General features: G+C 46.9%; 1 protein-coding gene across 7 annotated transcripts in view; it reads left to right on the top strand.

Annotated features, from left to right (window-relative positions):
* PER3 (period circadian regulator 3) overlaps positions 1-22,288 on the top strand; it is a 494,927-nt gene that overhangs the window by 211,828 nt on the left and 260,811 nt on the right. For all 7 annotated transcript variants that reach the window (XM_069610411.1, XM_069610410.1, XM_069610408.1 and 4 more), the window contains one exon: positions 21,211-21,412. In XM_069610411.1, the coding sequence (XP_069466512.1) occupies positions 21,211-21,412 (202 nt within the window). The remainder of the gene's footprint in view (positions 1-21,210; positions 21,413-22,288) is intronic.

Raw genomic sequence — 22,288 nt, 5'->3', positions numbered from 1 at the left:
GTTTTGGGCACAGACAGATGTTTCAGTTGAACCTAATGACACAGACTTTCCTTAGTTTCATTAGGTAGGGAAATCCCACGTTAGCACAGGGCAAGTTAGGCCTTACTCCATCCTGACATTTTCTTTAATAAAAGCTTTTTTATACATTGAATCTATTGTCTATGTCTCCTTCCATGACGCCAATCTCACAGAAGTCACAGACCTGATTTAAAACATGAAAGTATGGGGTAGTTTCATGGAATATGGTAAAATGAATCGAAAATGTTACATTTTCATGGTCTTTCAGTAACAAAAATAACTTTTTAAAATAGAAAAAATAGTCATGACCTCGTAATTCCGATTTTTCTTTCTTTGTGGCAAATCTGCTACAGTTGTGGCATTCCACAACATATAAACAATAGCGGCAGGGCAGATAATTCTGTGGTGCAGACACCTCCTCAAAGTCTCGGATACATAACATTCAGAGTGGTGAGCTTCTTTGTTTCAAACTTCCCACTTGTATATATTAATTTATTTTGGACACTTCTAGAATGTAGAATACAATTCACAGAAAAAGAATGTAAGAAGGCAGCATACAAAAATGACAACATCTCATACAGCCAGGTGCTGTGGGGTTTTCTTGAAGGATAGTGAAAGAAAGCTCCAGAAATTGGCGAAGGAGGCCAGTCTGCCTCACCTCACCTTGGTCTGATGTGTGACTAGTACTAGAGAAGAAGAGGGCTAACGGAAGGCTCCCGTGGGAGCGTATCTCTGCAATTTATGCCCCAGAAATGCAGCAAGTTGGTGGAAGGCACCGTGGATGATGCCTAGTGCTTTAAACCTCTCTTTTTAGTGACAAGGAGTCCATGGAGCGAGCCCACGCAGGGGAAATGTTATGAAATGTATGATTCTAAGGTGAAGGGTGGCAACCATACGCTTTCTCTTTGCCCCCATTTATTTTCAAATTTCTTTATTGGCATTTGTTATAGGTACATCAGCAGTATGACAGTAGTTGCCAACTGCGGCATAGTGTGGGCTCATCGGTATGAAGCCAGCCGTTAAATTGACCAATAAACAACTTTAACATAAAACGTTTAACAGTAACAGTGTTTGTCTCCTTGTGGTTGATGAATAGTTCAGCTTGGGAGAGTTAGCAGTGGGTGCGGTCGGCAGGGCGAGGGTCGGGGAGCCAGGGGGAAGAAGAAGCTTGAAGATAAGGGATCAGTTTTGTTTCTGGCGATTGTCTGTTTAGGTGACTTTGCAGTGGTCGATTCAGTTAACGTGGGGGTGAATCATTCAAGGGGGCTTTTCATCGTTGGAGGGGTGGAACAGTGCCCATGTCAGGGCTTTCCAAGCGTCCAGTGCCTGACTTGCATCTTCTGGGGATTTAGCAATGCTGTCCACCCAGGCTGAGGTTTCCGCCTCGACCCAGCGTTCCAGTTCACTATGCCATACTTAGAACTGTGGGCCGCCCGGTCGCTTCCATGCCATTGCAATGGTCCTCTTGATTAGGATACATGCCATGTCCATGAGATTTTTGGTGTATTTAATTTTGGCTAATCTGGGGTAAATCCCCCAGGATGCACTTGCCAGGGGTACACTCGTACCTGGTCATGCCTGCCCTCCTGCAGGTTTGATCCACCTCGGCCCAGAGCTGCTGGGTCTTGGTGAATTCCCAGAACATGTGTAGTAAATCCACTTTGTCCCTGTTGCACCAGGGGCAGTTGTGATGGGGTTGCTTGCTGATCTTCGCTATTCTGTGCGCTGTTAGGTAGGAGCGGTATAGTATGTTCAGCTGGATCAATCTGAATCTGGAGTTCCTGGAAACCTCCTTGGGTAACGCCAGAGCTCTTTCCCATTCTCCATCAGTCATTTCTTGCCCCATGTCCCTGTCCCATTTGAGTTTTAGGTCAGGGCTACGGGGATTAGGCCTGTCTATTAGGTGACTGTATATTTGAGACACCGGTCTCCATCCCTCTCCCAAATTGTACAGTAGTGTTACAAAAGGGTTGGACTCGCGCTAGCTTTCGAATCTTTAGATACCACAGGAACTGGCCGCTGAGTATGTTTTCCTCGGATTGCAGTGAGGAGAAGTCTCGGAAGGAGCCCTTGTTGCATAAGTCTCCCCACGTCTGCACTCCCTTCCTCTCCCAGTACCTGATGGTTGCTAGGTTGACGCTGTTCTGGCACATATTCCGGAGTATATGCATGCTTCAGGTGGAGAAGCGACTTTGTTCTGTGCCACACCTGCCTACCCAGGGTAGCCAGTAAGCGTGTTTCGCCTGCGAGGTGTTGGGGTGCCCAAATCAGTGCCTTCAACCGGATTGGAGCGATTGGGTGCTGCAGTAATGCTGTTTCCGAAGTGACGTCATCAGCCACCCATTTGGCTATGAAGCTGAGCTGGGCTGCCAGATAATATTTCTCCAGGTCAGGAAGTTGAATGCCGCCCTGTCTGTACGGGAGAGTTAATGTGGTTAGTGCCATCTTGTGTCTGCCTTTACCCCATAGGAAGTCCTTGAGTATCGTCTCGAGTAAGCGAAAGAAGGGGGCTTTGATATAGTAGAACACATTTTGGAATCCGTAGAGGAACCTGGGGAGAACAATCATTTTGATGATGGACGCTCTTCCCATCATGGACCGGGGGAGTTGTGACCAGAACCCTATTGATTTGCGTAGAGGGGGCAGCGCTGCCACTGTGTTATTTTCGTGCATGAGCTCGGGTCTGTGTAGTATGTTGACTCCAAGGTAGTGAAATGAGGTCAGTTGCCATTGCACTTCCAATGAAGGTAGGTCATCAATGTGTTTGTCTTTGAGGCCTGCCAATGGAAAGAGGCAGGATTTGCTCCTGCTGAATCATATTCCCGAAACTTTGGCAAAATTGCAGAGGACCTCCAGCATAGTCGGGATGTTCTGGTGCGGGTCTCTTACATAGAGGAGGACATCATCTGCGTACAGGGAGATTATGTGATCTATCCCGTCTAGTCGGATACCTGCATCGAAAAATTGTTTTCTAAAATAGATGGCAATAGGTTCAAGCCCGAGTATGTAAAACATGGAGGAGAGTGGGCAACCCTGCCTAGTGCCCCTCTGTATGTCTCACGCCGCGGAGACAAGCCGTCCAGATTTTACTTGTGCCTTTGGTTTGATGTAGAGAACTTTGACCCATCTGATAAATTTCTCCCTAAAGCCGAATTCCCGGAGGACCGCTAATAGCCATTCCCAGAAGATGGAATCGAACGCCTTGATGGCATCGAAGGATATCAGGGCGTAGGATCCTCTGTCTCGAATAGCCTGAGACATGACGTGCTGGAGTCTGCGGAGATTGGCGGTGGTGTTACGGCCTGGCACAAAGCCATTTTCGTCTGGGTGCACTATTTCTCCTATTGTCCTATAGAGCCGCTTGGCTAGGATCGTGCTCAATATTTTGACGTCATAGTTGCGAGTGAGCGGTAGGAGTTGCAATCTTCTGCAGGTTTGTTGGGTTTAAGCATCGGGATCACCAGCGTTTCACGCATACTCCCAGGCAAAATCCCCAGTTTGTAAGCCTCCTGAAAGACCTTGTGCAGTAGCGGGGTTAAATTTGGTTTGTAAGTCTTGTAGAATTCGGAGAGTAGCCTATCGCTACCCGGGGCCTTGCACGTGGCCAGGGACTTAATTGCTTCAGATATGTCTTCCTTGGTAATGTCTGCATCTAGGGCTTCACTGTGTGTGGGCGATAGCCTAGGCAGCCCTATCTCCTCTAGAGTGTCAGAAAACTCATCCGGGGGTACCTGGGCGTCGTGGGAGTACAGCTGCGCGTAGAATTGTTTAAAAGTGTCATTGATGCCCTGTTGGGTTTGATGCAGCGTGCCATCTGTGCTTTTCAGGGCTGTGGTTGGGTGCTGTGGATGTTCTTTTTTGCACAGCCAGGCTAGTAGTCTGTGAGCATGTGAAAATACAGTAACATTCTTACAGGTCCTTGAAACAAATCAGAATGTGAAAAATAACTATCAAATCATAACAGATAGTACAAGTGCATAGAAAAATAAAGGGAGAGGAGAGGGAAGGAAAAAAAAAGGAGAAACAATACAAGCAGTAACATTACTATGCGTGACGGAAATTCTTGCAGTGCAAGAGTGACAAGAGTAGGGGGAGGAGGGGAGGTGGGACGGAAAAGGGAAGAGGAGAGGAACAAAACATTTGACTATCTTAAAAGGGTCAGCGACTTACCAAGATAGTGCTGGGGAGGGAGTGGGAGGAGAAAACAAGGAGGGAGGGGGGAGGACAGACAAGCTTTTATCAGAAGTGAAGGGGCTGTGATAAGAGTAAGTGCTAAGATAAAAGAAAGATGAAAGAGGAGAAGAGAGGAAGGGTGAGAGGCTGAAGGTTAGTTCTGGTGGCGTAGTCAAACTTGGCTAGTCTGTCCCAAGCCTTTTTGCATTTGGTTCTGATTTGCTTGAGTTTGTCTTCCTCCTGCTGGGTGTCTTGGGTGCCAGATTACAGCTGTTCAATTTCATTTTCCCACTGCTCTAGCTCAGTTCGTAGGTGTTTCCTGATGCCTCCTGCCTTTGCTATGATTTCTCCTCGTATAACTACTTTCAGGGCATCCCATAATGTGGTTGGGTGATCCACACTGCCCATGTTTTCCGTTATATAGTTCTCTACAGAATCTCTGAGGTCGTCCCTGAATGCTGGGTCTTTTAACACTTCCGTGGGCATTTTCCATGTGGGTATTGGAGGTTGTGTGGAGACGAGTAAAAGGAGTAGCCCCGGTCACCTGGGTGCAGCTCTCGCCAGACGTCCACTAGGTCTAGGCGGTTCAGCATGGTATTCAGCGCCATGGTGGATGCTGGCGGACCGCGGGGGAGAGGTGTGGACCTGTCGAGTTCTGGGTTGCTAACGCAATTGAAATCACCCCCCCAGATGAAGAATCCGTTCCTATATTGTGTGACCTTGGCGAACATCAGGTTTAAGTGTGCTGCTATGTTGGTGTTGGGGAGTTATGAGTTCACAATGCACATTTCAGTTTACTCAATAAGGCCCCACAATATCACATACCTTCCCTCTGGATCTGATTCAGTCCTGGTTAGTTGGAAGGGGATTTGAGGGCTGATCCATGTGAACACCCCTCAGGCGTATTTGGAGTATGTGGCACCGAATCCCTGGCCGCCCCAGTGCGTTTGTAGCGTTGTGGTGGATTCCTTCGTTAGATGAGTTTCCTGCAATAGGGCTAGTCCGATCTTCTTCCTATGCAGGTAGGATTTAATCCTATTTCGGCGAAGGTAGGTACCTACTCCCCTCACATTCCAGGTTAAAACCTTGATGCGTGTGGCCATGTTAGTTCGGGGAAGAATATAAGTGTTCGTTCCTTGTTACCCCTTTTCTCTTGCTTGGTGGTCGGGGAGCTCGGGCACTTCCCCTCCAGGTTGCCTGGTGCCGATTCATCCTCCCCTCTCCCCCGTGTCCTTGTTGCTTTAGATCTTGGAGACATTTTAACTGTTTCAACTTCCACTCTGGTGAGTGGTTTAACAAAGTAAAACAACTGTGAACTGTACCCAGCAGTTGCATTGGGGGGGGGCAACACTCGGGGGCTTCTGCATCTCGTGAGCCTATCCAGGTCGTTTGATGCGGATGTAGTGCTGTTGGCAACAGGCCGGCACTGGTTTCGATGGGGTGGGTTGTAGCAGCGCTCATGTGTGGTCGCATGAGCTCCCGTCTGTAGTGGCGCAATTTATCGTCGTAGCGGAGGGTCGTCTTTTACGTTCAATGCCATGGTGTCAGATCTTGAAGTTGTCTGATTTGTGGGATCAGTGATTCATGTTTAGCCATTCGGTCCTTAAGGTGCGTTCATCACCTTCGGCCAAGTTATTGTGCTCCAGCCACATGTCGGCTGCAGCTGGGGTCTCCAGGAAGACCGTTTTTCCCTTGTAGAGTATCTTGTGGCGTGAGGGGTATAGCAGCATGTATTTGAGATTGAGTTTTCGTAATCTAGCTTTGATTGGTATAAATGAATTTCGAGCATGTTGTACATTGGGGGTATAATCCGGATACATGACGATCTTGGAGTCATTCCGTTTGATCTCGCCTCCCTCCCTTGAGAACTTGAGTATTATTTCTCTGTCTCGAAAGTTCAGTATCTTCGCGATCATTGGGCGTGGGTACGATCCTGGTGGGGGCTTTTTTGTAGGGATCTGTGGGCTCTCTCGACTGAGAATCCCTGAGAGAGTTTGCCAGGCCCGATTTCCTGTAGTATCCTAGATTCCACATATTCAGTCGGGTTGGTTCCCTCCATGTCCTGTGGGTTCCCACTAGACGTATATTATTACGTCGGGCCCTCCCCTCCGCCTCCTCTGATCTTGCTTCTAGTCTTGCAACCTGCCTTCAAGTTTTTGGACTTTGGTCTTTAAGTCTGAGGTTGTCTCTGTAGTGTCCTGTAGGTTTGCTTCCACTTTGGTCACTCTTTCAGTGAGATGCAGGCATCTTTGCGCATGAGCTGCATGTCAGCTTTGACTTCATCTATTTTGGTATCAATAAATTTTCTGAGTGCTGCGATGGCCTGCAGTACCTGTGTGTCCTTGGGATCATCTTCAGGTGGGGGTGACTCAGTCTGTGTGTTAGTCTCATGGTGGGGTTGTTGCTTGGGTCTTGCCACCGTGAAGGAGTCCATTATTGTCGTCGCCTTGGGTTTATTCCTTGTGGACATCTTGCAGTGTCTTGCTTAGGTTGCTTTGATGGCTTCCACTTGATTCAGTGTTGTCGTGCTGTCGTGAAAGCTGGATTGCAAGGCTTGCCGCCTCTTCCGTGGGGATCTGTGGTCCCCTATTTCTTGATTAGTTGTGGCTAAGGGGCAGGCAGTACCCTGGTAGTTCGGGAGCAGAGTGAACGAGTCTATTATTATGGTAGTAGGTGTCTCGGGGGGCAGTTGGTTCGGATTAACGACTCTAGAGGACGGTCCTGGGTCTCTGGATTCTGGAGTGTGAGCGAGAGTGCTCCACATGGGGGAACCTTTGGTTGCCTGCGTTTGGTTGAGCAAGTCTATGTCACTTTTATGCGGGCTGCTATTGTCTTGTTTGAGTTGGAGCTCCCTCGAGGGGTTCGGGCCCCCACAGGGTTCCAGTGAACTGTGGCAGCTGGATTGGTAGGCGAGGCGGCCTTGTTCGTGCCCGCTATCTGCACACTTATTGTAGTGGAGGCTGCAGCAACGGGTTCGGGTTTTCCTCCCTGGAAGGTGATTAGTGGTGTGATGAGTCCACTACCACTTGTCTGCTGTTGCTGTTTTAAGAGGGGCCACCTCTATCCTGCAATAGGCGCTGTGCTCCGGCCGCCAGCCAGGACTGCCAGCTGCCGGGCGTGTGCTGGGGTCCCGGGCACCGGCCTGGAGGTAAGTGTTTGCAGGGTGCCTCTCTGCGTGCGTTCGGTGGTGCTGCCCAATTTCTCCCGGGGTGTCTTCTCGTGTCTGCTGTCTTGCCGGTGCATGTGGCCACGCTGGGGGTGAGGAACGGCAGCCGCCCTCCTGCTTCAGTGAGGTGGGTTGGTGAGGCGCAGGGTCGAGTCCCCCAGGGCCACGGTATACGGGGTCTTGTATGTGTACAGGGGGGAGGGATAGCAGTGTGTGGGGGCGCCAATCTGGGGCTAAGTGCCCTTCTCCGCTTCTGCCGGCCTGGGTCCCCGAGTACCTGCAGTCTGGATTCGGTTCACGCAGCTGGGCTCCTCAGAGGCGCTGCCGACTCCCGTCGCCCCCCGCCGATCTGGGATCTCCTTACTTGGAGCTCGATGCCTTGGGACGCGTCTGCGGCTCAGAGGGCTCCTTTGGTCTGTGGGCCCGGGTGAACCCGCTCACTGTCCCCAGATGCCGGGGCTCCGTCTCCATCTGATTCTTGGCGCCTTGGTCGGCAACTTCCCTTCTGCGAGCCAACCCCGGGCCTGCCAGCCGATGAGTCTGCGGTGTCCGTGGGGGTGGGGGAGCAGCAGTAGAGCTGTGTTCCTTACGGTGCAAGGTCAGGGATTTCGGAGCCCGCCTCTTGCCGATTTGCTTGAGCCCAAAGGCACAGTCGGTCCCCCGACTGCCAGCGACGAGGGCAACGGCCCGCCAGACTTTACACGCCCCAAGTGCTCAGAGGAGCCTTTAGTGCCATTTTGGAGGGCGCAGGGGGGCCTCGCAAAACGGCTGTTACCGCGGCCTCCCTGGTCCGTTTTTCGTTCGGAAGGGGTCCGGGAGGTAGGAAAAAGGTTCAGCTATCTTTATTTGTCTTTGGTTGATTTCGGATAAGTCTTTATCTGCCGCTACAGGATCAATTGCAGGATCATAGACGGGAGCCCTGTGGGTTCACATCTTCACTCCATGCGTGCTGGCCTTCTCTTTGCCCCCATAACCATGTACAGTCATGCCTACTTTCTCTTCCCTTCAACAAGAACTTACATTTATTTAACATCTATTTACTTTATATGAATGTATCTGTCTGCTAGTTTAATTCTTATTGACCTATATTTGACTCCTACTCATTTAGTATGATGTTCCACCACTCTTTCCTTTTTGAAGCCTTGTACCCATTTACATGTTATTGAGAAAGGCTGGTGGTCCCTTTGATCACATTAGCATAACAAGACGCTGCTGAGCTAAGCTATGCACTAGAAGCTGGATTTGATGTATTGCTGTTAGTGCCTTTCTGTTCTGGCTTTGAGTGGAAAACCTCAGCATTGTGTGTATTTTGTATATGGGAAGCTTAAAATCCCTCTGACTCAATGGGCCTCATTACGACCCTGGCGGATGGACCATGGTGCTAATAGCACCATGGTCCATGCCGGTAACTTTCCGACTCTGCCATGGCGGAATGGGGAATTACCACCCCATTCCGAGGTTGGCGGAGTGGTAATTCCCCCTTCCGCCATGGCCCTTCCCCATTCCCATTTTTGCCCCATAGGGCATAATGGGAATGGGGAAGGCGCTAAGTACGGTGCCGCAAATTGCGGCACCGTACTTCGCACCAAGGTCCCTTTGCGGGTCCCTACTTTAACGGCTGGTCTAGACCAGCCGTTCAGGTCGGGACCCGCAAAGGGACCTCGTAGCAAGGCGCTAAGTGGTTAACGGCGCCACTATCTGACCCCACCACTGCCTCCAGTGACGCTTAATAATGTAATCTTGTGTATTTAAATAGTACTCTTCTTTACTTTGAAGCACTTGCCCCCTTAGGTTAATGTTACCTTTGTCCCACATGTTTACACCCTCATAAACTGGCTTGCCACTTGTTCTCATCTTTGTGCTATTGTACAGGCATCCTTTTTATTGAACACTCATATCCTGGAGTAGTTTCTAAATAGTATTTTATCATGAGTACAGAATAGTGGGGTTAAGGACACTGGAGAATAGGGTTTACGGCGTAGGAGATATTTGTAAGGAATAAAAGAACAAAGGCGATTAGAGAAAGGAACACTGCATTAGCATATATGAATTAAGTAGTGAGGGATTGGAATTAGGGTTTAAAGGATAGAGAATAGTAAGGAAGGAGTTACATCTTAATGGTTTGGGATACAAGAGTATGGGTCAAAGGTTATGAAGCTAGAGGTTAAGGCATAAGGTTTCTGGGCTAAATAATTTGGGGTTTAGAGTTAAGGGGTTAGGGGGTAAAATGTTAGGGGTTAGTAGAGGGGGTTAGTGTTTGAACAATAGGAGGTAAGTGGTTGGATGGTAATGGTTGGGTCTTGACGTTCAGGGGCGGAGGCTAAAGGGTAGTTGGTTAGGTGTTAACTGTTAAGGATTGGGATTATGGATTAGGGGGTTAGGAAAATGTGGGTTTTGGTGTTGGGGTTAAGGAGGAAGGGGTAAGGGCTATTGCTAAGTGTTGTGAGTTAGTGAATAAGGGTTGGATGGGTGTACCCTTGTGTTTGGGAGAGGACCATTCTCAACCAGGCCACACGTGCATTGGGCTGCATTGTAAGGTTTTGTAATTATTCATTCGCAGTTCTGTTGCACCTAAAGGGTCAGATCATGTGATTACTTTGTCTATGCCCCTTTTGCTTCCTGTTTTTTAGAAGGGTGTACTATTAATGGGTACCATATTGTTGAGGGGTTTTAAAAGTGAGCTGTGGTGAACCAGAAGAAGGACTCAGACCAATGACTGACATATTGCCAGGGTGTTTATTACAAGTAAAGGAAAACCCCTAGCTTGCCCTATCTCCGAGGTTAGTTACCTACCTAGAAACTAAAAGTAAAGGGACTAGCCTGACGAAAAGTGCAAAATCCTATCCAGCTAATCTGGACTTACCACTTTGGAAGACCTAACTAAAAGAAAGACCGGTGCAATTGCTTCTTTCTGCGGCTTCTGCCTGGCCAATTCTCTTGGCTACCTATAGTTCACAAGTTTCTTGCAGACTTGGTTGGTCAAAGGAAAGTATCCTCGTATGGTTCCCTTTTAACATAGTTCTCTTTTTAACACAGTTAATGGCTCTTGGACTCCCCGAAGTCCTATGGCCTTCTGGCAAACTTGCTTTCTCTTAATCAACGTAGTTCACATAGGGTGCTTTCCTACTCGGGTATTCTCAGGGTCCCGTAAACTCGTCAGCTTTCCCAGCCTGGGTACAAAGTGTTGGTATATACTTCAATTTGACTAACATAGGGCGCTTGCCCTCTCGGGTTTCTCAGAGTCCTGTAACCTTGTCGGCTGTCCCAGCCTTGATTCAAAGTATTCGTACTGCTCAGCAGTAGTTGCTCTGTGGGAGCATTTGCTTCCTTGTGGCTGGTCATCTCAGCGGCAAATGCACTTCTTGTCTGAAGCTCGGGATTCCGGGCTCCCATCTGCAGTCTGGTCTCGGCATCGGTTGTCAGGCCCCAAGCCTACCACAGCTTTCTTGTGGTTACACTTGCAGATGAGACGGTTGCTTCTCCGTCTCTCACCCGACCTTGGCTTCTCGGTCGGTCAGGACCCAAGCCTGCCGGCATCATATGAGCATTTGGCTTACTCTTCATGCTACCGCTGGATCTGTGGTCTAGCATAGCACCGCCCCAGCAGAATGTCTTCTTGTCAGAGGCAGGCTCGCCTCTGCATAGAGGTCTCAGCACAGGAGTTCCTCATGGTTTTAAATACATTCTCACAAATAAAAGGGGTGTGACGTTCTTCTTTGACTGTGGCGTTCAGGCGGAATCCACCATTAGTTGAAGCCAAAGAGATTGAAGAAATGTGTCACTATTGGGAAAGTCCAAAACGGTATCACAAATAAAAGGGTTGAGTTGCTGTTCGTTGACTGTGCAGTTTTATTATTATTATTATTATTATTATTATTATATTGTTTATTAAGCACGCACCTAACTTTGAGAAGCAATAAAAACGCACCTAATTTTGAGAAGCAACAGACCGCTTTTCAGGGATATACAACAATACAGTTACATAACATAGCACTTTTCAGAGGTAACAACAGAACAGATATACAGTGTGGGATAGGATACAGAGGGGCACACAGGAGGAGTATAGCTGTACCGGGTGGTGCGTAGCAGAGGGGCAGACTGCGTATAGCGAGTCAGGTGGTGCGAGGAGTGGCATGATTACCAATGTGTTGAGGAGGAGAGAATCCTTGAAGAGGTGGGTCTTCAGTTCTTTTCTAAATTGTAGGAGCGTGGGGGCTAGTCTAATGGTTCCTGGGAGGTGGTTCCATAGTCTTGTGGCATAGGCAGAAAATGCTTGTTTTCTGGTCCTTTCCTTTTTGTATTTGTATTTGTATTTATTTAGTTTATATAGTGCTTTACTCCAAAACGCTGCACATTTTAACAACAGGATACATAAAACAATTAACATTATAACAGTAACAGTAGAAGCAATTTACAATTGTGAATCAGACCAACAAAACAGTAAGTATAGCAATTAAACAGAAGGGAAGAAGGAGAGTAGTGCAGTAGAACTGAGAGGGAGAAGGAGGGGCGGGGAAGAGGAGGGGGAGGGGAACGGATGGGGTAAAGGGTGAGAGTGGGGGGGCAGAGGGGAGGGGAGGGAGATGATCAAGGTGATGAGGCAAGGGGGAAGGGGGAAGGAGGGAGGGGTTTCATGATGGGGAATGGAGAAGGAGAGATTTAAGGGATGTGCGGAATGTGGAAAAGGTAGAAATGGAGCGGAGTGAGAGAGGTAAGGAGTTCCAGTGCAGGGGGGCTAGGAGTTGGAAGGAGCGGAAGCAGGATGTGGCACAAAGGGATGGAGGAACAGTGAGAAGGAAGTTTTTTTGCAGCGGCAGATTTCAAGTCTGAATGTTTCCTGGCTTCTGGTGGTGTGCTGTCTGCCAGAGATACTGAATTTCTCCACAAGGTAGCTGTGTGACTTGAGGGTGACTGCCTTATAGATGATCCAGCAAGACTTGAAGGTGATTTGTGTATGCAGTGGGAGCCAGTGAAGGTCGATGACGGCTGGGGTGATGTGGTCGTATCTGCCTAGACGGTTGATGAGACGTGAGGCCGCGTGTAGGACACTACTCAGGGGCACATGGGTGGATGACGGTCGGCCTTTGAGTGCATTGCCCCCATCCAGGTGGGATAGGATCAGTGCTTGAACGGTGGATCTAAAGTTGTCTGGAGGGAGGAAGGGCTTGACTTTCAGCAGGAGGGAGAGCAGATACCAAGCTGTCTGAGTTTTCCTAGCTATGTATGTCTTGCAGGAGAGGTGTTTGTCGATGTGAAACTCGAGGAATTTGGCGCAGGACGTTAGCTTGGATGTGAAGCCCGCAGAGTTCATGGTTGATAGCCAGGTCTGTATCTCTGGGTGTTCTTTGTTGTTGGTGAGGAGTAGGAATTCGGTCTTGGAGGGGCTGAGCTTCAAGTTTGCTCTGGACATCCAAGATGGGATCAGCGAGAGGCAGGTTTTGAGCCTGTGGATGTCCTTGATGGAGTTGATCTTGAGGTATAGCTGTGTATCGTTGGCTTATTGGAGGACGTGGATGTTATGTGCCTAGGAGGGCTTCCAGCGGCTCCATGGATAGATTGAAGATCACTGGGAAGAGGATGGGTCCCTGTGGGATTCCATAGGTGATGGGTAGAATTGGGGATCTAGAGGAGTCCATCTGAATAAACTGCTGGCGGTTGGCAAGGTAGGACCTGAACCAGCGTAGGACAAGGTTGATGATCCCCTAGTGTCGATGTAGGGTGACCCTAAGCGCCTGGTGATCTACTGTGTCGAAAGCGGATGAGATGGTCGAGTAGAACCAAGAGGCAGGGGTAGCTGTTGTCAAGGTTGTCGAGGGCGTCCTCTGCCACCTGTATGGTTGCTGTCTTCATGCTGCATCTGGGTCTGAATCCAGATTGGTAGGTTTGGAAGAGATTGTTGGTGTCGATGTGTTTCTGCAGTTGTGTGGCTACTGCTTTCTCATTGATCTTAGCTAGGAAGGGAAGATGTGTGATGGGGCGATAGTTACCTAGGTTGTCAGATTCCAGAGTGGGTTTCTTTAGTATATGGAGGATTTGTCTTGTTTTTAGGGTCGATGGGAAGGTGCCTTGAGTTAGGGAGCAGTTGATGATCTCCATGTAGGGAAAGAGAGCTTCTGCTGGGAGGGTTTTGAGGATGGATGCTGGGAGGATGTGTCTGTATACATTGTGATTTTGAGGGGGGGCCAGGGTTTCTACCAGGTCCTCTGTCGAACGTGTCTTAAATGTTGTCCAGGATGCAGAGATTTTGCGTGGATGGATCTGAGGTGATTCTGTGGATGAAGAGCTGGTTTCTCTGTGCTGGTGAATCTTGCTGATTTTGTCAAAAAAGCTGTTGATGGCAGTGTATTTTTCAATTGACGTAGTACTTGACCGCTTTGAAGAGAGCTCTGCTTTTGTTGTCGGCTTCTGCTATGGTGTTCTGATAGTTTGGGGACTTGGCTGCGTTGATTAGTTGTTGGCGGTTTGCTCAGAGTTCCTTGAGGAGTGCCAAGTCGGATGCAGTCCTAGAGTGGCGCAAGGTTTTCTCTTGTTTCCTGATGACTCTTTGCTGAGGTTGAGTTCTTGCATCTACCAGAGTGCTGACGGTTTCAGTTTTCAGGTGTGTTGTTTCAGAGGCGGGTGTTGGTCGATGGAGGCTGAGAGGTTAGCGTTGACGGCTTCCAGTAGAGTTGCAGTTCGGTTGGGGGTGTTCGGTCCATGTAAGGTGGAGGATGGCAAGGTCTTCTGTGAGGGCTTTGACCGGGAAGTTCTTGAAGGACCTGAAGGTTTGTCTGATGGGTTTCGGCTAGAAGTGCTTGACTGGGGTGGTGTGCAGGATGTTGAAAGGCACGGCCAGGTGGGGACAGTGGTCGAAGTGGGCGGGAGCAGTGCTCCTCTACTTTAAAAAATTTTTTTTACTGTTCCTATACTTTTATTTTAAAAAGAAACCATTCCAGAATGTTTTCTTTTAAAATAAAAGGGTAGGAAGAAGTTGAAACTTGCACTTCAGTGAACATTCCCTTAAACAGATTTTTTTGGGGGTTTGGATTGCATGTGGGAAGGGGCGTGGCCATGCGGTTTGTGGGGAGGCGGGCGATGCCAGCAGGGAACATAGTTCCACTACTTCTTTTCGTTCACTTTGACCACTGGGTGGGGGGAGTTCAGACGAGATCCAGCATTACCTATTTTGTGTATTCAAAACAAGGTTAACAGTCTTTCCAATTCTCATGTAGGTAGACATTGTATTCTGGACCGCGAGTTCCTTATCGGAATGGGAGTCCTTGTCCCCTAGAGGGTAGTCATTCTCAGTGAGGTCACACTTGCCCGGACACCTAGGGAGGGTGTTACTGAGCAGGCTCACTTCTCTAGCCTCAAAGGGGGTGGCTCCCCTGTGGGGAGAAGAGACACATTGTCCAGATTCATCACAGAGCCCTGAAACATGACTATGTGCCAGAAACTCCAACTCCTGGAGGCAGATGAAATCAAAGGGATCGTGGTTGTATTCACAGCAGATCTGGCATCAAGAAGTTTCTTGGTTCTGGAAGTCATTGAACACTTATAGATGCCATATCTTATCATATATCATATCATATCATATCACTCTAGCAATGAAGGACCACGATTACTACCTGACCCTCATCCACAGTGCACGTCATGTGCAGGGCCGTTGCACCTCTCCAAGCTCTTTGTACCTCTCCAAGCTCGTTCATTTCTGATAACTAATCAGATTCTGAAGCTCTGATGCCCACATCCCAAAGATCTTGGTGCATGTGGTCAGGGGGTCAATCTCTCCACAGTCAAAGCACCACCATATAGAAGCTGCTTCCTTTCCATCTCAGCCTCGAGGAGGGCTTCCTGTGATTCTGTGAAGACCCTAAGACTTCACAATCAAGATCAGCCTCCTGATCCCTCATTCACAAAGCGCTCCTTGTCACCTTTAAGCAGGACATTATGAAAGCTGGTAATCACCTTGCCAGATCAGTATCCCCACCAAGCCTATGGAGAGCAATGTCTAGCCTCTTCTGTGCAAATCCCTACACATTGCGCTCTGAAGCGGCCATGAGGCTCCCAAGCTAGACATGGGGCAGTATGCCAGTTGTTTCAAGAATACGCACTTTCCACCCACTTTCCTCAAACTGTACCATTCATAACAGCAATTCCTTTCTCTGCGGGAAGAAGGGTATCCTGCTCTCGAGCCTTGATGTAGACGTTCATGGGGGTTAAAACTAGAGGAACAATGGGAGTTGAGAAGAACTAATGTTAGCTTGGCAATGAGCATAAGTTCCTAATACTATCTCAAACTGTCTGCTATCTGGCATATTCCACAGTAGGTAGGGTATTGGCAGGGCTCAGGTCGAGGGTACAGGCGGGTGGACATAGTCCACCCACTTTTTCAGAGTTCTGACTCAGTACCCCCAGCTAAAATGAGAAACATTGAATGTCCTCTTTGAATTTATGAATTAAAGCCGACCTCGGGGATCGAACCACAGTCGTCAGGTTTGCAGGCCGGACACTTCACCACTGCTCATAACCTGATGAAAAATCACATACAACTAAAGGAGAAATGTCCTAAAAAATATCATCTCTTGGTTTTGTGTGTGTGTTGATTTTATGAAAGGCAAATGCCATTCGTCGTGTGCAATTTGGGTGGTTGTGCAAAGCCAATTTAATGAAATTGCATATTTCACCTTGATATGCTAATTTCCGGCGTCATCACATCTAATTGCGTTAGTTGATCAGTCCCCCCACTTACATGTTTAGGACTTGACCCCTGTTTTGCAGTTACAGTTTTAAGCAGACATTGAATAGGCTTTGTTCTACTGTACTTCCTCGCGGTTTACTCGTCTGTAGGGGTTGGTGCACCCGTTCACCTCTCCCCGCGAGTCAGCGCGATGCCTGGCTCTCAATACGTTTTCCAGTCACATTTGCAAGTTGCTTTTGAAAGAAAATATAACTGCAATCTATTCGTAATTTAAGATTTATGTTTGTGAATTTAGCGGAAATAGAAATGCTTTCTTTGGACTATGTTCAGCTCTCGGTGGTGCTTATTGTCCTGCAGCGATGGCCTTGTCATTGTTTTCATGTCGTGCCCTGTTGTCCTTCCTGTCTCTTTCCAGGTCAACAGAAAGGCACAATTTCCTGTGGCTTTCCGCTTAGCTCCATGCGCGGTTGGCCTCCAGACTGCTTCTTAGGGATTATTAATAGACATAAAGAGGGGGCATTATTGTGCTTGATGTTAAAGGTTTTTTACATTACCATGCACATGCAGTCAATACATCCTCTCAGGCAGTTGAATGTTTTACGTGTGAAAAACATTTCACATACCATCAACATAACCCTCTCTCATCCCGTTTCTCCCCCCCTTCTGTGTTAAAAAAAACAACCATCAGTCCTATTAATTATAGACATTGCACCGCATCACAAACGGAGCTTGTGTATTCATATGGGCTATTCGAATCCTCGAAGGATGAAGAGCTGAATGGGCTTTGTCGGGATGGGCCATATAATGTCTGAGGCGAGCACTTAACACGTGAGCTATCTATACTCCCATACATAGGCTTTAACAGATTTAAAAATGTGTGTATACGTTTTGATAAATAGGTAGGATGTTTGGTTATTTAATATTCATACTCCGCCTGCCACCACCGTAGTGGCCTTACTGCGCCTGGCCTTGTCCGAAAGGTGGCATGGTGTAACTATGCCAGGGTGTCAGCAGACCTGTGTCTGTGGAAAGGAAGGGTAGTTTTGGGGAGGAGGTGATGGGAAAGAGACATTGAGAATTGAATGACCTAAACAAGGGAGGACAAACCATTGGGATGACTTGGAGGGGATATGGTTGTCAAAGTAGGGATGTGTGTTTATAAAATGTGATAAGTTACTGGTAAGCATGAGTGTAGGACTCATGTGAAGGAAGAAATGCGACACTCAGTTTGTAGTGTTAAACATGTAGTGAAAAAATGTACTCGTTTTTAAATGTATTAGTAGTTGTGTTTATGTTTGGGGAAATGGTAGGGGACCCCAATTTATATGTAGGGTCAGCTGCTCATCAGCTCTCCTTAGAGTGCTACTAACGGGAACCATTATATAAGCGCTGCTTCAGAAGGCAAGAAAACCACCAAGCAAGAAGCCACCAAAGTAGGAGAAAAAGTATGCATTATATGTAGACTTGATATGTATATTTCACCGTCATTTATGTCATTTCTCCATTCTATTTCATATAAGGTGTGTGGGGAGATGCGGGGGTCAGAAGGATATCCATCTCCGACTGTAGCGTACAAACACAAATGCCCTTCCTGTCGCTGAACTGTGAAGCCTTTTGTGGCAGAAAAGCTGGAGTGTGCCTTCAAAGAGAAAATATGTATGAGTGCTCGTATTCTAAACAACAAAATGCCTATTCTATAATCAAGCTGCATAAAACGACTTCAGATTAACACCCTGATTCATGGAATTATTTGCGCGTAAAATGCAGTTTGTGCGCCATTCTGCCCTAAAATACCCATACCTCAAACAGGGATTTTCGAGCAGAGTGGCTCGCAAATCTGCGTTTTACGCGCAGATAATTCCATGAATCAGGCTGATAATATCGCAGCAGATGTGTCCCGTGGCAGCATATATTTGTATTAGGTAGGTTTTTTCCTGCAAAAAAACAATGGCGGTCGGTGTATTGCGCCCGCATCCGGGGTAGTCAGACCTTAATCTGGGGAGAAACTTAAGCAGGGAGAAGGTAAGAGTATGACAAAGCAGATGACCTGCCACATAGTTAGGGATGGGGGGGATGTAGAAGGGAAAAGGAATGTCTTGTGATAGCTTGGCTGCCTATGGATCCCTTAAGGTGGCCATGAGTAGGCACTGTGGAAAGAATGATCTGCTCTAAGCATGTTTCACATCAAACAGATTGTCCACGTGAAGCAGTTTCGAGAAGGAGTAAGTAGTTGATAGCGCATGGTGTTTGGCTGCCTGATGGGCTTGAGGCGTGCATAGTTAAATCATTATGACTTTTTGAAAATGTATAAGTGGGCCCAGACTTGTATGCAAATTGTACCCACAGATCAAAAGATCTTAGTGGGGCGAATTGATGGAGGGCTGGAGACCCACCTCGAAAAACATTGTCCCAAGGAGCTTTAGTATCCAATGGAAAAACAATTCAGCATTAATGATCTGGATATCCCAGCGGTCCAGTGACCACTAAAAGGTGTGCAGTGATAAAATTGCGGCAAAAATATCGCCTGTAAAAAAAAATTGCGGCAAAAATGCTGTGGTTTGACCCGTTACCGGTGTACCCCATTACACCATTTAATGGGAGCAAGGGTTGCGGGGGTGTCCCCCGCTTCCCTTAAATGGTATAATGGGTCCAGGGGTTTACATGGATTGCATGGATTGCGTTGTCAAAACCACAGCATTTTTGCCGCAATATTTTGTGCCGCGATTTTAACACATGGAACCCACTAAAAGCGGCACACTCATTGTTCATTCATTGCGGGGTTGTATTCGTGGAGTTTTTTGCTGGCGTTTTTTGACTGAAGAAAATCATCGAAAAATATGGGGGGTGGGTAAAGGGATATAAGGGGTGGGGGGCGTGGGCAATGGACAGTGAATAACTGGCATTCAATTGGTGGCTTCAATGGGACAATGCCCTTATTTCCCAAAGACATACATTTTGGCTGGTGTTTTAATTCTATTGGGGACACGGAAAATGAACACATCTGAAACGCTTGTGTGCACTTTTGGAAAGGCTCATGGAAAATGTGAGATGAGAAATAGTTAAAACAACGTATTTGTATGCATCACCCACATTCCCATCACTTTAACTTTCCTGTGTGTCATTTATGTACCATTTATAAAGAGAAACCTTTCAAAATACACATCTATGACGAATGGTAATGTAGATGTCAAACCGTGCACGTTAAGGAATCTTAGAAATGTAGACAGAAAGGGGTCAGTTCAGGCATTGCACCGGGCAGTCTGCAAGCCATGTGCAAATTCACAGAACACTAATATGGCAAATTCCCTATGGACTGGTATAGAAAATAAATGACTAGGTTTAAATGGGATGAAAAGGGAGAGGATGATGAGCAATCAAAGGCAGCATGAAAGCATTGCTCACAGACACGTAGACTAGGCTTGATGCAAGTGAGGTGACACATCTTTTCCTAAAATTAAAATAAATCCATACATTTTATAGTTTAACCCTCTAGCCATCAGCACTGTTTGTCTTCTGCCCAGTGATACTTGATCCTCACATTGATCTTATTTTAGATGCATGGGCATGATGCTTCACAGGTACTGCCTTTGAGGGGGGGGTGAGTGTGTATGTGAGCGTGTGTGCGCGCGCGCGCCACAAGGGCATACTCCCTGCTAGTATCACTTCTTTTTGGGTGATGGCTGCCTATGAGAGGAAACAATGTGTGAATTTATGGTAACAAATTGTAAGTGCTGGTGTTTTAAGTATGTCCTAAGGGGACACGCCCTGGTCAGCAATGGCACAAACTGAGCACTGTGACAAGGTTACTTTGGTGGATCGGTTGCCTTGTGAAACAAGCACCCAATCAATGGTATAATGTTAGTGATTGCCGATCAATAGTATAATGTTGGTGGTGGCCTGTCACTCCATATTCATAAAAGAACAGCACCAGATGCACTCCCATTTTACCCATTATTCTGCCGTGTGCTTGAACACACTTGGTTAAGGAACAGAGATCTTACTCCATCCATTCCCTGTTATTTGGAGGAATTACAGCATTAACGTTTGCCTCCTTTGTATTTCTGTTCCATCTGCTCAGTCCTTTCTTGTGTTCCCAGATTTCTTTAATGCTTTCCATCCCTCATTCTCTGTCCTGAGTATGTGATAATGACATGAAGATTCAAACTGGAATCCTTAATCTGTTAGTCATTTCAGGAATCAGAATTTACTTTCTACAAAACTGCAGAGAAAAGGAAAAGCAGAAAAGCTATACATTTAAAAAGTCTCCCTTATTTTGGCCAATGTTTGTAGAAAATGTGTTTACAACAGTTAAAAATGTAATCTCCTCTAACCTCTGTGTTCCTTCAAAACAACATTCTGGGGCTGGTACAAACTTACATGCTGTAAGAGGGGTTGCGTAAGTGAAGATGAACAGAAATCTGTGTAGATGCATGTGTGCTTGTTAAGGTATAAGATTGAGCTAAATTAAGATGTGATGTCCCTGTATCGGCAAGGGCCTCAGTAACTGTCCCATGTGGCCTCTCTCCATTACCCCACCATCTCCATGGTGCTTCAAACCTACCCGTTGGTAAAATCAATCTTCAAGAAAATCTGAATATTCATGTAATGGTCCCTCTTTTAATAAAAACTAGCCAGCTGCTTCACGCCACCTTTGAATGGGCATTGAAGTGATGTGGGCACAGATATATATGCATAACGTGCTTAATACCCAGAGGTTTCTAAGCGCTGACCTAGGTATCGAACCTGTGTTGCTCCACGTTGTCTTGCTTCCAAGGCGACCGCGTTGCCCCGAGCCATCGACCCCAGAGAATTTAAATGAGATATCTGGCTCCCTCTTTTTGTTACAGAACACCCTCTTGTTAATGAAATTGTTCTAATTTGGGCAAAACAAGGCACATTTGAACTGTCAACTTGGAGGTCAATGAGTTTGTAACATGTTTCAAGACAACACGCAGCCAGCTATTCCTCTACAAGTACTAACTTTACCTGAACATTTCTTCTAAATTGTATTGTTGTATTATATTACTTCTTGGTGCACAGTGTGGTATATTTAAATTATAAAATATATTGGTGATTGTTTATATAGATGACAATTTATATAATAAAAAACAGCTGTCTCTATTTCTTTGGCAAGGATCCTCCCTATCATTAAATCTTTTTTTTTCTTTTAAAGGACACCTTCGTGGTAGTATTCTCTTTGACCTCTGGGAAGTTGGTGTACGCCTCTGAGCAGGCAACATCGATTCTGAACTGTAAGAAGGAATTTCTAGATTCCTCAAGGTTTGTCGAACTTCTTGCCCCGCAGGATGTCAGCGTCTTCTACAAGCACACCACCCAGTCCCATCTACAACCATGGAACATGGGAACAGACACAGGTAATTCTACCTATTGCGTTGCACCTATTTATGTACAGCTCTCTCAGACTTTCCTTAAGGGTCAGCTATCTGTAGTTCTCTCCCATTGCTGGATTGGTGGATGGAAACTGATAAACAATGCTCCTCTTGCCTTGAACTGTTGAACTCCAAATACCATGAGGCTAAGGTGGTCCTATGCTTCTCGTCGCTTACGTCTTTGACAATGCCCCTCTGAGTGGAGGATCAGCAAAGAAGTCATGTTCACCTCCATCTTGCACTAAGCTCGGCCCCCGGCTCTCTTGAACTGTAAAAACAAGCTCTGTGTTTGCCCTTATGTCCACTTTCCTCTCTTGTAGAGGGATAGTCCGTTCACCCAGAAGTTATTAGAAGCACACTGATGAACAGGGGAAGCATTACGTGTTTATGCATCTGATTGCTTAAGTGGTTGACATAACGGGCACACTTCTATGAAAGGTTCACCTTCCTGCAAAAAGTGTATGGCAGAGGTAAAAAGATCATGGCAGTAAAGGTGTTGGGGAAGAACTGAACTGTTTCTGCTGTAATCCATAAGTTCAATTTCCTTAAAAATCACTTTTTCACAAGTCATCTTCTAAGCTGATACTTTTCCACTACAATTGTTGTAAATGCCGCTTATTAACACATTTCATCTATTCCTTTCTCACGTGGGTGTCAGGACTTACTTCAGCATACGCATGCTGTGGGATACACGTGGGATACACGTTCCTATCGCAAGGCTATCCCCTATCCTGAGAAATTTTATTGCTGCAAACCAAATATCAGGGTGCAATATCCAGGGGTGTTGCTAGCTCTGGAAAGGATTGGGGGCTAGGCTAATGTTGGGCCTGTCGGGACTGGGGGCTAGCTAGTCTTTTGGTT

This window comes from Ambystoma mexicanum, chromosome 8 (genome assembly GCF_040938575.1).
Source record: "Ambystoma mexicanum isolate Mex_15411 chromosome 8, UKY_AmexF1_1, whole genome shotgun sequence".
Lineage (NCBI taxonomy): Eukaryota > Metazoa > Chordata > Amphibia > Caudata > Ambystomatidae > Ambystoma > Ambystoma mexicanum.
This window is presented reverse-complemented; position numbering and strand designations above follow the sequence as displayed.